At 46.4% G+C, this 15,504-nt stretch overlaps 1 protein-coding gene across 4 annotated transcripts in view; it reads right to left on the minus strand.

Annotated features, from left to right (window-relative positions):
• Positions 1-15,504, minus strand: part of SLC4A11 (solute carrier family 4 member 11) — a 1,288,767-nt gene that overhangs the window by 257,820 nt on the left and 1,015,443 nt on the right. For all 4 annotated transcript variants that reach the window (XM_069632247.1, XM_069632248.1, XM_069632246.1 and 1 more), the window contains exon 16: positions 8,268-8,436. In XM_069632247.1, the coding sequence (XP_069488348.1) occupies positions 8,268-8,436 (169 nt within the window). The remainder of the gene's footprint in view (positions 1-8,267; positions 8,437-15,504) is intronic.

A 15,504-nucleotide genomic window follows, 5' to 3' on the forward strand; every position in this document is an offset into this window, starting at 1 on the left:
CCAGTCGACGCTTTTTCCAAGCAGAAGTGCTGGCTGAGGATATCAATCTGATGAGGAATCTGTGGGAGAAAGGCAATCCATTGAAGGAATCCTCCTGCTTGAGTGCTTTGGAGACTTATCTTCCCATGCGTCTTCTAACTCCTGTGCACAAAGACCTTGATGAGATCCACGTGATCTGGAGAATATTTTGCGCCACCTCTATAATATGTTCACGCGTCCCACCAGTGATCGGCTCCCTGGCACTCCAAGCTGAGCTTGTGGGGGTCCGATGTCAGGAATCCATCACAAGAAGTGCATATGGGGAAGCTGCCTGTGACCGACATGCGCTGGGGAAGGCTAGTCACTAAAGGCCGGTGAATAATAAAGAAAAAGGATTAGGGCAATCTGTTACGCAGCAAAAAAAAACGTGTTTCCACAGGTAGGTCCGTTCACGTCTGCGTGGAAAAGAGGACTGAATTGAGGTCCCGGATGGCAGGGCTAGCAGTGCATAGTCTCATCCGCTGCCGCCTGCGTGCTCCAAATTTGAAAGGGGAAGTGCAATTGTTTGTGGGCAAAACGGTTCTGGACCCGTCCCCATGTAGGGCCGCCTACACAGTATGGAAAAAAGGGGACAGTACGAAGGAGCACATGTGTGTTCTGAGATACTGCATGTGCACAGAGATATTCTACTTTTATGATTAATAACGAAGATCCCATGATGAAGAAATTGAAAGTTACACAACGTAGAGACTAACTTACTCCTAGTCCATAGTCCCCATTGCTAGATACTTAATGGGTGCCCCTCGCTAGGGACAGGAACAGAACCCTTTTCCCCCACCCCAAAAATAAATAAATAAAAAAGTGTATTTACACTTTAAATATAAGGCGCGCAGAGGCATGGCCACGGACGCATCAACGTTGAGCAAATCCCACCCTCCCGTGCCTCACGTCAGTCCCCTTTTTACACATCAGCCCGCTAATGTGAACCTGACTGTTAGAGAGAATTCTCTGTTAAGGCTAATTTCCCAAACCTAGTGAGTCCCCCAGCAGCTTTGCTGGATTTTTGTGGTTTATTTTTTTCTCCTGCTAAGACTGAGACTTTTTCTCCCACTCTTAGGCATGATTTTAGAATGTCCTTTGACTTTGAATGTGTTTTATGGGCTATGGGGTCTTTTACTCCATAGGGCTTCATGTGTTTTTGGTATGTGTGTTACACAGCACCCTCTGTGCAGTAACACAGGGGTGTCATAGTGACCCCCAAACATAGACTCCATACCCTAGGAATGACTACTGTCTCCCAGGGCATGTAAAGTCACCATTGGCTTTACTAGTCTCAAATTGTGAATAGAACCAGTTCAAACCATCATATTGTGGAAGTACTGGTAGGGGTAATTCGATTGCCCCTGGGTCTGTTTTCCAAAGGGGAACTGTCCAGTCCCCCCTTGTCGAGTTTCTGGCTGGTGGCGGTGGATACCACGCAAAATATTCCACCGGAATATTTCTTATGGGATTTTCCCATTGATTTTAAACGCACCACTTTTTGGTGCAATGGTAAAGATACCGCCGGGTTATTTATTTAATATTTATTCCCCGGTTGGGTCTTTTTGCCAGGACTCGGTTTTAAAATGGCATTTGTGTTCGCCTCTGAAACTCTAAGCCAAGTCGAGCCCTTTGTTCCACTTTTTGGCGGGCTTCTGCACAGAAGCCCTCCAAATGGTGCCACTCTGTCTGGGGTCTACAGGATGTGTGGGAGGGGGATTAGGCACCCTGGACTGAGTTGCCTCGGCAACTCAAGTCGCACTCTTGTGTGATTGGCCCAGTGGTGAGCCGCCCGGCTCACCACTTAGCATGTTCGAGTGACAGCTAGGCTGTTGAATGGGGGATTTCCTGCATAAAAACAGGGCTTTGGGGACTGGAACTTCAGAAGTCGCCAGAGGACCTAAATAAACCGAAGAGGGGAGCAGCTGAGCCATCTACAACGACACCACCGGTGGAGCCCTGCTGTACGAACTGACCACTTCCCCGATGACAGAGGAGATCTTCCAGGAGAGTCTTCTTCCCTTTGAGCTGATGGGACCAACCAGTTCGCCTTTTTTCGCCTTCCAGGACGTCTCGTGGTCAAAACGCCCGTGCCAAGCACCTCGGCGGCCGGATAGCCACGCTTCACCACGGACTGCAAATAAAAGGGTCGTACCTTTTAATCGGGAACTCCGCGGCTGGTTTCTTCCCTGGCAGTGCAACGACCTCCAGCTTTCTTCCTCGTCGAGATCATCTCTTCCTCTGGTCGAAGCCATGACTTGCACCCACTGCCAGGAACAACTGCCACCGCTGGAGCTTCCTCACCATTTCAGGTACTGAGCCCCGCCTGGTCTCCCTTGCAAAGGACTGTCCAAGGTGTCCCATAAATCCTTGACTTTCCAACTGGGTTGACCTCAGACCTGCTAACTTTATCTTTATGAACTGATCTAACCTCTTTTGACATTTCCTGCAAAGACTGAGTGCATTTCCACTGTGTGATCTTGGGCACATTCCGCCTTGCTCTCTCCAAGAGTGGGCCTGGCCTATGAACTTTGGCTCTACAGTAGACCCTGCCTTTCTTGACTTGCTGTGGTTTCTTAAAAGTGTTGGTACTGTGTTATTTCCATACTCTGCCTTTCCTCTCCCTTTTTTAACAAATTATTGGAGTGCCATCTAAGGTTACGCGCTCACCTCTGTTTTGCTAATAACTGGTGTCTTAACCTAGACTTGTCGATTAACTAGGGAGGTGTATATACTTATAGTGACTGTGTTTGAACTTGCTTGATATATTAGTGCCAGTGTATTTTCATAAGTGTGTTTTTAAATAAATAATGATATACTTTTAATACCAAAGCTCTGGTCAGTGTTTGCTTGTTCTACTGTATTTTTGGCCCTATTGTGTATACTCTATATACTGCCTAACTCTTCTTGAGAGAGGTCTGACTGCTCAGCCACAGCTACCAGGTAAATCTGGGTGGTGCAGACTACTACCAATTGGTTTACTGGTTACTCCTGTGGTCTTAAATGTTTTGCAGTGGTCCCTAAGGGATGTGCACAGGTTTCTGCCTAACACTTACTATTTTGAAAAGAGGTAAGGAAGATGGTGGGTCGTATGGAGGAAAGGGGACTATGGACTAACATTCATATGTTAGTCACTATGGTGAGTAACTTAATTACTCCTACGGCCGTCCCCTTTCCTTCATACTTGATGGGCGATTACAATGGATGAAATACTTTAGGGAGGAGAGTGGCTGTATCTTATGCTGCAAAAAGGTTTTCAACCATGCTAGGCCAAAAGCTGCATTAAATATGGCGCTGCTGGTTAAGCAGTAATGCTGGTAGAAGGGCAGACGGGGATGCCCACGTCGCCTTGCTGATAATTTGCCACTGCCCATGCCCTTGAAAGGCTACTGCTGTTGCCTTGGCCCTGACCACATGAGCATGCATGTTGGCTGGGCCCTTTTTGTTCTGCAGCTTGTATGCTTCTGCAATGGCGGCCACCATCCATCTTGCTATAGATGCCTTGGCGGTCTGTGTACCTGGTACAGTTTCCCCGAATGCGACAAGCAAAGCGTCTGTTTTCACCGGGACTGTCGCTCAGTGGACTAATGCATCCACTACAGGGACCTATGTTTGACCTCATGGTCACAGGTTCGAATCCCGGCAGGTCCACTCAGCCCTTAATCCTTCTGAGGTCCATAAAATGAGTACCACTAAGTTGGGTAACAAACATCTGTTATTAGTGCCAAGATGCCACTTTAGGGGTGAACCTGCGCTTTACAAATACACCCGTTATGTTATATTTTTCGGACAGCCTTTATTCTGCTGAGATAAAACTTGCACACGCTTCTTACATCTAAACAGTGTAGTGCTCTTTCTGCCTCTGACTGAGGGTTAGAAAAGAACGTAGGTAGCACTATTTCCTTGTTCTAGTGAAATGCCCACACAATCAATGGCAAAAAACTCGAGTGGGTTCTCAACACCACTGTATCTCTGTGAAAGGTAGTGTATGGTTCTAAAGCTACAAGGGCCTGAATTTCACACCCCAAGCACGCTGATGTAGGGCAGTCTTCAGCGGGACTAGTCTTAACTACACTGAAGCCATTGGCTCGAATGGTCTATGCTCTAGAGCCAGCACCACATTAAGATACCAGACTGGATGTGGCCGCTTATTTGGAGTTCATAACTTTGCTAATCCTTGGAGATGTTTTTTCACCACCAGGTTGGTGACTTGTCTGATAACTATTAGGGGAGTTGTGTATACTTTATCTGACTGTGTTTTAAGTTGCTTTTGATTGAGCGTGCTAGTATATGCCATAAAGTGTGTTTTAAATAAATAATTATATACTTTTTATACAAAGCTCTGGTCAGTGTTTGTTTGCTCTACTGTGTTTTGGCCCTAATGTGTATACTCTACATACTGCACTACTCTTCTTGAGAGAAGTCGGACTTCTCAGCCACAGCTACCAGATAAATCTGGGTGGTGCAGACTGCTACCAATTGGGTTTACTGCTTACTCCTATAGTCTTAATCTTTTTGCAGTGTTCCCCAAGGGAACTGCACAGGATTCTGCCTAACAAGCCGAAATAATGAAATTGCCAGAAAGAGCCGTTGAGCCCCCGAATGGGAAACAGGGACAGCTGGGTGTATGGGCAGCCATGCTGCAAGCAAATAAACATTAGAAAAGCAAATTAAGTATTGAAAAGATACTAAGCCGGTGGGCATTTTGTTTAATGGCAAAACCGAATAGAAGTTAAGGACTTACCAGTCTGGGAGTGTATGAAATAGACATATAAGAAGAGCCGTGGAAGGATAGTGGACCAGGCAGACACCAAATTAGATAACAGACTCAAGAAGATATTGCGTTAAAAAGTGGGTATAGAGTCCAAGTGAAGAAAAGTCCTGGCAGGACAGTATACCAGGTACATTTCGTACGAGAAACAGCAAAGACAGGAAGTTTCCATCAAGTTTGGAAGTATGTTCAAGGCCCACACGAGACAAGCCCCAACGGAAGGGTAATTCAGACAGAGCAAAGCTGCAAGTGTGTTTATGAGAAGTCTAGGCAGGAGAGCATACCAGGTAGCTGCAAGTGTGTTCAAGAAAGCACTGGCAGAAGAATACACCAGGCAGTCATAAATATGTATAAGAAAGCTTTGGTAGGGAAATAAACCATGCAAGGACGAATTGAACAGTGCATAAGAAATACATTGCCACAGAAGGGGTCCTGATAAGGATACATCAGGACTAGACAAAGGCTGTGCAAAACCAGAGAAACAAGGAGGCAAAACCTGGGAGTGGAGTACACCAGGTATCCCAACAAGATCAAGAACCACGTTGTTTTGTATTTCTGTTGTGTTGTAAAGGGATAGAAACTTAAGTACCGGATATCCTTTGAATATACAATAGAGGGAAGAGAAATCCAGGGGAAGGGAAACACCCTCTGGAAAAAGTAACTATCCTTTGAGCTTAGGCTTTGGTGTAGTGCATTTTTCCTTTTGATCATTTGTCAATCAATCAAAGCCAAAGACATTACCCTTTTCACCATATAGTTTATTTATTAGAGTGTGAGGGCCAGAATAGTACTTTGGGCATGAGACGGTTTTGTTTTGGACATTCTGACATCGACAGACAGTTTTAGTTGCAGGTAGGGAAACACCTCTAGTGCAGGGGCAGAGAGACATTAAAAGTCTTTGACCAAAACCATGAATCCCTTGTGTCAGAGTCTCATTCCTGGCTCCTCGTACTACCTTGTCTGTCTTGATCTTCCGGCGAACGAAGTCCTTCAGATGATCTGGTGGAGACCTTGAAAACAGCTCCCTCCATCTAGCCAACCGATTCTTTAGTGGCAAGATGTCAAGGCGTTGCACGCTGCCCAGCCTTCTCCAGCAGTGTTCAGAAGTCAGGCACTGCAGACAGAGTGAGTGGGGATCTGAGGCTGGGAACAAGCCGTTGCAGGAAGGACACATGCAGAATCCCGCCTGCAACAACATACGCTGAGCAAGTCAAGGCATCAGAGGTAGGTGAAACAATTGAAAAATAAAATGGAAAATGTTTGGGAAAGCTAAGGTGCGTGGAATTACAAGTGAAACCTTAACCACTAGCGCTGTAAGAATAGGTCCGCTCCCATCGAAGCGGAACGAGGACTGACGGGAGGAACCCGAGGGCAGGGTCTGCGCAGCACTGAGGCATCCGTGGCCGCTGAGCCGCATTCCTTTAATTTAAAGTCGAAATGCTTTTTTTGGTGGGAAAAAAGGTTGTTCCCCGTCCTTAGTGAGGGGCGCCCATCAAGTATTGAGGAAAGGGGTCGGGACGAAGGAGTATGAATTTTAGGGAAATACTACACAGAAACTGCACTCAAAGTATTAAAAAGCAGAATGAAATATTAACAAAAAGGCACCAGGGAATGTACAGAAAGTTACAATAAATGTGCATAACAGAACATCTCTCTGAGGCAAACGGTGCCTTATACACCCTAGCGATTATTCTTCTACACCGGGACTATTGCAATGTTTTGTTGTTTGGGCCAGCAAAAAGTGATTGCAAAAGCTCCAAACTCTTCAAAACGATGACGTTCGTATCATCAAGGGCATCCCCATATGTGAACATATCTCATCTGTTAGACAATTATTACACTGGCTCTCCATCACAGACCTAATCCAGTTTAAGACTGCGTCCGTAGTGTACAAATGCCTCTATGGTAAGGCACCAGGCATACTGTATGCTCCAACAACCTGGCAAATAAATTCAAAAGAGCTAAGTGTCTACGAAGAGCCTTCCCCACATTGGCAGCACAGACATGGAATTCACTGCCGTTGGAACTACGCTTGGATAAAAATGAGAAATCATTCCGAACTTCTCTGAAGGCCATCCTGTTCACATAATCAGAATCAGCATAGGTTACGGTGATCTAGATCACCTACACATGATTTCAGTCCAAGTCTGGTCTTTCTTGTTCGTCGTGGGTGTTTATGTGCGCCCAGATGCCTGTGGGTCCCCGGCGCCATACAAATAAATAAAAATAAATAAATAAAGAATAGCAGCACATTTATCTTAGTTTTCCATCATATTGAACCACTGACAACCAATTAGAATGCAGTTAGGCTCTGCTGGTATTGACTGCCTTCTGACAAGGCTTTCCGAGTCAATGGGCGAAAACTTCCTCTTTAACATAAATCAGTAGTTTGCCTCTCCTTTGGAATAAACCGCTACAAGCAGAGGGGGAAGAAATCTGCAGGGTTTTAAAGTGAAACAGTCCCAGAACCTTGCATGGGGAACTGCAACTGTAGTCGGTCTATGTGCTGGAATCAACACATGAGGTGATGAGGGTACTAAAAGCACAGGGAGGGCAGGTCATGGTTGCTTGGGATAAACTTTGGCTTGGAACCTGAAAAAGAGATGGGTAATTCTCCCACAAGAACCACACCAGCGACTAAGAATGCAGTAGTACACAGTAAGAGTTAGAGGTAAAAACACAAAGTAATAAACAGAAAAATACCCAAGGAGGTCATCAAGAAAAAGTAACAAGTGTTGGGATAGATAGCTAAAGAACACAGCGTTTCTAAAAACTACCATCTTTTCAATTTGCCATTTCACTCCATCCTGGTTTTAAGAGGTATGATTTGCAGGGGACTCTGGGGAAAAATAAACATATCTATCTAAATAAAATATAAAATAATAACATACAAGACAACAGTATACATTTTATTTAGTAGATGCTAGTCCAGTCCTGGTTTTATCTTTGCATTCAGGGACTTGAAATCCTAAATTTCCCCATTATAAATTTAGGACTACAATTCAAGTTAATACCACGACTAGACAAGCGCATCCCAAATGAAATGGTTAAAGATGACATGTATACAATTATGATTTCTAGTGAAGATTTGAGTGTTTATCTACTAATATGGCCCTTCAACTACATGTAGGCAAGGCTAAGCTAGTGGAGAATGCTGAGCTGGTGCACTATGGCTCATCACTGATCTTTCTCGGAATAGTATTAATTGATGCTCCTCTATTAATATAAGTCATGAGAGAAAATGGAACTCTATTTCAAACAATAGCATAAAGCGAAAGAATGTTGTGTGGTTCCTCGTTTAGAATTTGTTATACAAACACCCGGATCCCTTTTAGATTTTTAATCAGAGTCAAACATTGGGATAACACAATGAATAACTTTAGAGACCAGGAGACTCCAAGTAACCTGATAACGCCACAGATATTGGCTTATTCCATTATCAACAAAACATTGTTCCACAGTTAAAATACAAGGTTACCTGTTCTCTGGAGCGTTTGTCAGTGATGCCACTATATTTTGCTCTATGAAAAATAGCATTGACAGCAGGAATCCAAGTCCCATGGCACTCATTACAGAACCCATTGATAGTGATCCAATTGGAGCAAGCACAAATAAGCTCTCTGTTCTGATGTAGTTAAATGTTGCAACTGTAACAGAAATTGTTAACACGTCAACTCTCACATTACACTTCAAAAGAAAGATATCGGAAATAAATGATGCATTTAGTCTAATGGCCCACTTTTTAAGGTATGTAAACAATCTAGAGCATGGACAATTAAGCGAAAGAACAATATTTCTCTCTTATTGCATTTTATACTAGAACCTAAAGAACACATTACTTACCTTTGGTCATTCGATTCTTCATCTCATAAAATCCAATCCATGTGCAATCTGTTTAAGGAGATTTCAACAGTCAGCAGTTAACACTGTGCAGTTCCAAAATCTGCCTCATCTGTTGTGCTGCCTCGTGTCAAAAGTAACAGCGCACTCCGAGCCATCATAATTAATCCTAAATTCAAACCTTTGCTGACCTCAGCACTATTAATTAATGTAAAAGGTGTCCCATTTAAGGATGGAATGTAAAATTTCAGAAAACACAAATAGCTGACTGAATTAAGCAGGATAGAATGACAGGGTGAGGTGTAATTGGATAAGGAATCATTGTATCCATTAGAAGGAGAAATTACTTACCATAATGATCATTCTATGGATTCTTCTCCTGCAGATTACTCATCTGAAAGATATCATCTTCCAGCTCTGCTGCGTGAAACCTTTTTCGACAGGGGGCGTAGTGGACTGACTCGGCCATCTATCAGTCTTGCTCGGTGCTCGATCTGCGGCTCTGGAGAGGATGTCTTATACATACCACGTCACTACGCCCCGTACCTCAGTTTCACCCTTTTTTTTTACCCCGTGCTTGATCGCTGCAGAGGAAAACTATGGAAAACGAGGCTAACCAGCCAGTTAATGTTAAAAATGACAACATCTCCATGGGATGGAAAAACCATTTTGGAATAAGGCTTCCAAGTATAAAATAAAAACCCAGCAAATTGAGTTGAGGTAAAAGAGAAATGCGACAAACAGTAACTTTGGGCCATCAGCAGGTGTCCTTTCACTTTAGAAAGCAGATAGGAGGGGCGATGAGGAATCCGCGGGAGAAGAATCCATAGAAAGATCATTACGGTAAGTAATTTCTCCTTCAATGGATTGTCTTTCTCCTGCAGATTCCTGATCTGATAGACTCCCCAAGCAGTGAGACAAAGGGCAGAAAGTGTTACACCAATAGAATTTGCAGCACTGCCTGCCTAAACTAGCATCAACCCTGCAAGTAACATCTGGACTATTATGCCTGGTACATATGTGCAATGAAGATAATGTGGCTGTATAGAAGATATCTCTAATGGGAACTTCCCTCTGTAAAGCCGTTGAAGCCAAGGCCCCTCTGCTGGAGCGTGCTTTGCTGCCAGGAAGAGGCTTCCTGCCTGCTGATAGATAGCTTTCTGTAATGCAAAGGTTGATCCACGGGGATAGAGTCTGCCTTGTTACTGTTAGATCATTGCAGGCTAGAGAGTGGGCCACGAACATTTGGTCAGATTTGCAGAACTCAGATGTCCTAGCTACATAAAAGCTCAAGGTACTTTTTGAGACGCATCAATGGAACCACTCCTTTTCTTTGGAAGGATGAGGCGGAGGGTAGAAGATCGGCAAATCAATAGCCTGAGAGGTGAAATCCAGAAACCACCTTTGGCAAAAATCCAGGTCGAACCATAAGTGACACATCCTCTCGGAAGAAACGCAAAAACTGGTGTCTGCAGCACAGAGACTATAGCTCGCGGACCCTCCTGGCTGAGGTAATCGCAACCAAGAAGGCTGTCTTCAGGGAGAGCAGCTGCAGAGAACAGGAAATCTTTGGGCTCAAAGGGAGCCTCCCATCAAAAAAAGTCAACACTAGATTTAAATCCCAATCTGGGACAACAAAGGGAGTTGGCGGGAACTTATTCACAAAGCCCTTCAGGAATTGGGCCATGACCGAGATCGTAAAAAAGGAACCTTTATTGGAGGACACAGACAAGGCCGACAAATATCCTTTGACTGTGGTAACCTGAAGGCCTGCTGAGGACAGTGGCAGAAGAACTCCTTCACTGTAGTGGTAGGGCAAGAGATCGGGTCAGTCTCGAGTTCCCTGCACCACGCCTCAAATCTTCTCCACCTGCACACATACATGGTCTTGTAGATGGTATGCGTGCAGCCAGCAACACCTTGAACACCTCCTCAGAGAGGCCCCAGTCATCATACCTCAATCTCAAGAGCCATGCATGTAGGTTGAGGGATTCTGGATTCGGGTGGAGCACCCCACCTTCCGACTAGATTAGGCGATCCGGGAGCGATGAGGCAACTGGAGAGGTGGGCTGATGGTCAGATCCAGAAGGTCCCAGTACCATGTCCTCCTCGCCCAATCCGGGGCGATCAAGATCATGGTTGCTCAAAACTCCTTGAACCTCCCGAGAACCCAAGGGAAGACGGGTATAGGAGATAAGGTCCAATCCACCAGAAACACATCCCCAAGTGTGCCGTTCGCTGGGAATTCCCTCGAGCAAAACTGTGTGCACTTCCTGTTGAACGTTGTGGCAAACAGGTCTACCCCAAAGAGACAACACCTCCTCTAGGACTTCCTGGCAAACTTCCCACTTGTGCGAGACCGTGCTCTACTAGCTCAGAGCGTCCGCCAAACTGTTCTGTGTCTCCGCCAGATGAACTTATGACCGAGTTTTGGTTCTAGAACAACCAGAACCATAGCTGCAGCACCTCTATGCAGAAGGAAACTGTGTAAATGCCACCTTGCTTGTTCAGGTAGTGCATGGCCACTGTATTGTCCGTCAGAATCAGGACATGCTTCCCCTTCAGAGACTGAGCAAACAACCTCAGGACTAGCCTGATGGCTCGCAACTCCAGCCTGTTGATATGCCACCTGGCTTCCATTGCTGACCAAAGGCTGTTCACTTGCAAGTCCTTGCATTGAGCGCCCCAACCCCTCAGTGATGCATCTGTGACCACTCAGAGATTGAAGCCACGGAGGCCTGAAGGGTTCACCCGCCATAAGATTGCCGCAGTCTGTCCACCAGCTGAGGTCATCGACCACTTGGCTGGGCACCTTGAGGGGATCCATGAGAGCACTGAGGTACTGTGACTACTGACCTCTTAGGAACCACTGTAGGGATCTCATGTGTAGCGTGGCCTCTGGCACTAGAAAAATACAGGAGGCCATGGGACCTAAGAGGCGATGGAAGGAAGCTGCTGGTAAGGTAGCGTGATTCCAGAACAAGTGTACCATCTGTGCTATGCTGTTGACGCTCTCCTCGGGAGGGAAGGCCGGCTCCACCCGGTTGTCTAGGACTGCTCCGATGAACTGGAGCCTTTGGACTGGCATCACATGGGACTTAAAATACAGGGAGTAGCCCAGCCTGTGCAGTAGCAGGCAGGTGTCCTCCAGATGAGACCAGACCTGCCCCGCTGACTTCCCTCGGATCAGCCAGTCGTCCAGGTACGGGAATACATGAACACCAGATGTCCTGAGGCTAGCCGCAACAGCCGCCATGAGCTTGGTGAAGACCCTCGGAGCAGATCTCACCCCAAAGGAAAGCAATTTGAACCGATATTGCTTGTCCCCTATGAGGAACCTCAGGAACTTACTGTGCTTGCGATGTATCGGCACATGTTCAAGGTCCTGAAGTCCAGAATGGGACGGTGACCTCCACCCTTCTTGCTTACCAGGAAGTACTGGGAATACTAGCTGGCTCTTCTCTGCTTGGGAGGTACCTCTTCCACAGCACCCTTCAACAACAGGGCTCATAGTTCTTCCTGGAGCTCCTGTCCTGGTTGGCTTGGAAGTGGTGGTGTTCTATCCGGTGGTTTTCTTAAGAAGGGCAGACAACAACCCGACTGCACAAGCTCCAGGGCCCAGGTGTTGGAGGTAATCTTGTGGCGTTGGGGCCAATGCTCTGCCAGCTGTCCACCAACCTGTAAGTTGTGGGAGGGGAATCAAACTGGCTTTGCGGGCGGAGTCGCCCCAGCCGTTGCCGCTTTTTGCTGGTCCCTGGAAGCCCCTTTGCCCCTCCGGGAGCGCGAGAAACTCTTCTGTCCCTGTCTGGCTTTTGGGAGGCGAGTCTTCCTGCCGTAAGGCACATAGACCCTGTACCTTCTGCCCCTCGAGGCAAAGCACAAGTTAGGTTTGACCAGCTGCGCAGCTAGGACCAGCGATTATGATGCGAATTTAGACTCATATAATTTTTTAAATAGGGGAAATCTGCTTGCTGGGAAAAAATGTGCTCACATTCAAAAGGCATGACTTGTTAGGGCTACCGCTCATTCCATCGAGCAGTCCAAGCAGTAGGCCTGTTTGCAGTGACAGCCTGGCTACCTCCTTCCCATCGTCCATCAGCCGCGAGAATCCATCCTTCATTTCGCCTTGGGGAATATATTGGGTGGCCTGCTCCACAGCCTTCCATAGGCCTTTCAAGTACTTTGCGAACCCACAAGCTACGTTGGTGACCCATTACCCCGCTTGTCCGGAGGAAGATATGAGGTAGAGGTCTAAGGTCTGCTGGTAATTATGCCTGCCTGCACAGCAAGACCTTCCAGAGAAGAGCGAGAACATAGAAAAGATAAGTCTCCTCTTGTCAGCCTATAATTCCCCGTCATAGTGGTTCTAACCGGAGCAGGATGCTGCCACAAGGAGGCTAAGGGATCAGCAATTGCCAGATTAAGCAGCATATTTCCTTCAGTGACCAGGCCCTCGTCCAAGATGCCTGTTAGGTCATAACCAGGAGTTGGTACTGTCATGGTTGAGAGCACTAGGGAGTCTACCACCCTATCCACCAGCGCCCTAAACTTAGCATGGGTATAGGACTGGCCCTGCTGAAACTCCACATCACCATCATGGTGAGGTGTTCAGTCCGCTGGCATCGTGGAGTCCCTGTGTCAGTGCCAAAAGATCTGCTTTATTGTTGAAGTAGTCAACGCCTCCTGACCCTGTAAACATCGGATCAATGTCCCCCTGGTCATCTCCTTGATCAGTGCCGGAAATGGTCGCCATGGAGCCGAAAAATGTGGTTCTGGAGAGTGGGAAAAATGATCTGTCGACGATGGTCGGAGCTGAGGGTCTTTCTCAACAATGGAAGGGCCGCTGGCATCCAACAGGGGTTAGGCACTGGCGAGACATCAGAAATGTCTGCACCATGACGTTCTCTGGAAGATCGCTTCACCGAAAGTTTAGGCGTCTGACGGCATCAAGCCCAAAGGCTTTTCAGACACTGATGGCATTGTCAAAGGGGCCCGCACGGAGTTGAGGTTACCAAGCGATGCTGCAGCCACCGGGGTCTGCTCTTAAACTCTTCCCACTTCTGCCAAGTGGTCGGCCCAGCCGAGGTCTTATCTCTGTATGATGAGGAGTCGGATTCGCACTGATGACAGATTTTTCTTATGTGACGAGGAGTGGCTCGAGTGCGACCGCTTCTTGGACTTTCGGCAAGGTTTAATTTTGGGAGTAGGCCCCTCAGACTTGGTCTCGAGGACGGGATGGTGGACCGCGTGGGGGATTTTGATGGCTGTCGGCCCAACGTTAGTTTAACTGTCTGCTTACACACCGGCTTTGGGTTCATTTTAGAGCACAATGCACACGACTCCTTATTGTAATCCGCACTGAGACACCACAGACATACATCGTGCGGGTCAGCGATCGATGTTTTAGAGTGGCAGTCAGTGCATCTTTTGAAACCCGAAATCTGAGGGGCAGACATCTCTTGGTCCATGAATTTAGAACAAATATATGACTAATTTCGATCGTGTTCCTCAGAGCAGCCTGTTGAGAACTGAGGTACGGGGCGCAGTGACGTGAGATATATATGATGCCCGACATCACGTCCGGTGCCGATGATCGATCGAGGCAATCCATTGATAGAACATTAACATTAAGAAGATGAGGAATCAGTTGGAATGTATCCATTACCTTTGAGTACACTCACAAAGGCATGTCGCATACAGAACCGAGGTGGGAGAAGGAAGAGTGCATTTGTAACAGAAAATGCTGTAGAACCTAATCTGACAGCCACACCAACTTGCGAGTCCAGATGGAATGCATGGTGAATGTGTGCAGGGATTATTAAGTGGCCGCCTGGAAGATGTGCAGCTCTGGGACTCCACTATGTAGAGTCGAATTAGCCATCTGATCCCTAATCCAGTGCATGTGCAACCCTTTAGGAACTGCCTTATAACCCAAGTCATTGCAGGTCTTGATGAAAAGGACAATCCATCTGGATACGGTCGGATTCCCGATTGCTTTTCCTTGTTTGCTCTGGCAAAAACGTAGGAAAAATCATTGTCCTTCGATATTTGTTGGATCTCAAAATGTAAAATGTGAGTGCCTCTACTTGGGTCCTAACAATGCAATCTATCCTTTGCTTGCAATAGGTGTGGGGGGGGGGGGAATGAGGGGAAGCACTGCCAAATGGAACTCAGACAACTTTCGGAAGAAAATAAGGTTTTACTCAGTGACTTCTTCCTTGGAGAATGTGAGAAAGATGAAAAAATTAAAGGTTGCATAACAGACAAATTTGTGTAGAAAAGCAAGCTTAAAATACAAGAATGTATAGGCTAAGCGGGTCCCAGAAACTGCTAGCGAGACCGTTCATGAAGTGCAAAAGCATGTGTACAGCAAAATGTAGCGTGAACCCTGCTTGGACAATCTCTCAAAAATAGAAAGGGCAGCCAGGGAACACTATACAAGATCAATATTCCAAACAGATTTGGCTAGGGTCAATAAAATCTCCAAAACGTTGCCGGTGGAGCACAATTAATCATGCCTTCTGCTCCGATGCCAATGTGCAAACCTGCAACACCAACACACAAAGAAGCCCTTGATGGGACGGGTGCCTTGCACAGAGCATCATACCAAGAACCTCCTTAGACAGATCCTGATCCTTGTACAATCAAGTAGTCCGTCATGAAGGTTCAGTGACTTGGCATAGGGGTGAAGATCAAGTTACTGACCTCTCGGCAATGTTACTTCATTTGGACTAGTCTTCTCTTCATCTTCAATGGATCTTGTCCCGCTCCAGCGATTTTTGCAAACTTCAGCCACCAGGAGGGCACAGCACAGTTCAGCATCAGGATCAGTATGCATGGATTCAGCCAGTCTGCATGATCTAAGTTCTGCCTAT

This window comes from Ambystoma mexicanum, chromosome 6q (genome assembly GCF_040938575.1).
Source record: "Ambystoma mexicanum isolate Mex_15411 chromosome 6q, UKY_AmexF1_1, whole genome shotgun sequence".
Taxonomy (NCBI): Eukaryota; Metazoa; Chordata; class Amphibia; order Caudata; family Ambystomatidae; genus Ambystoma; species Ambystoma mexicanum.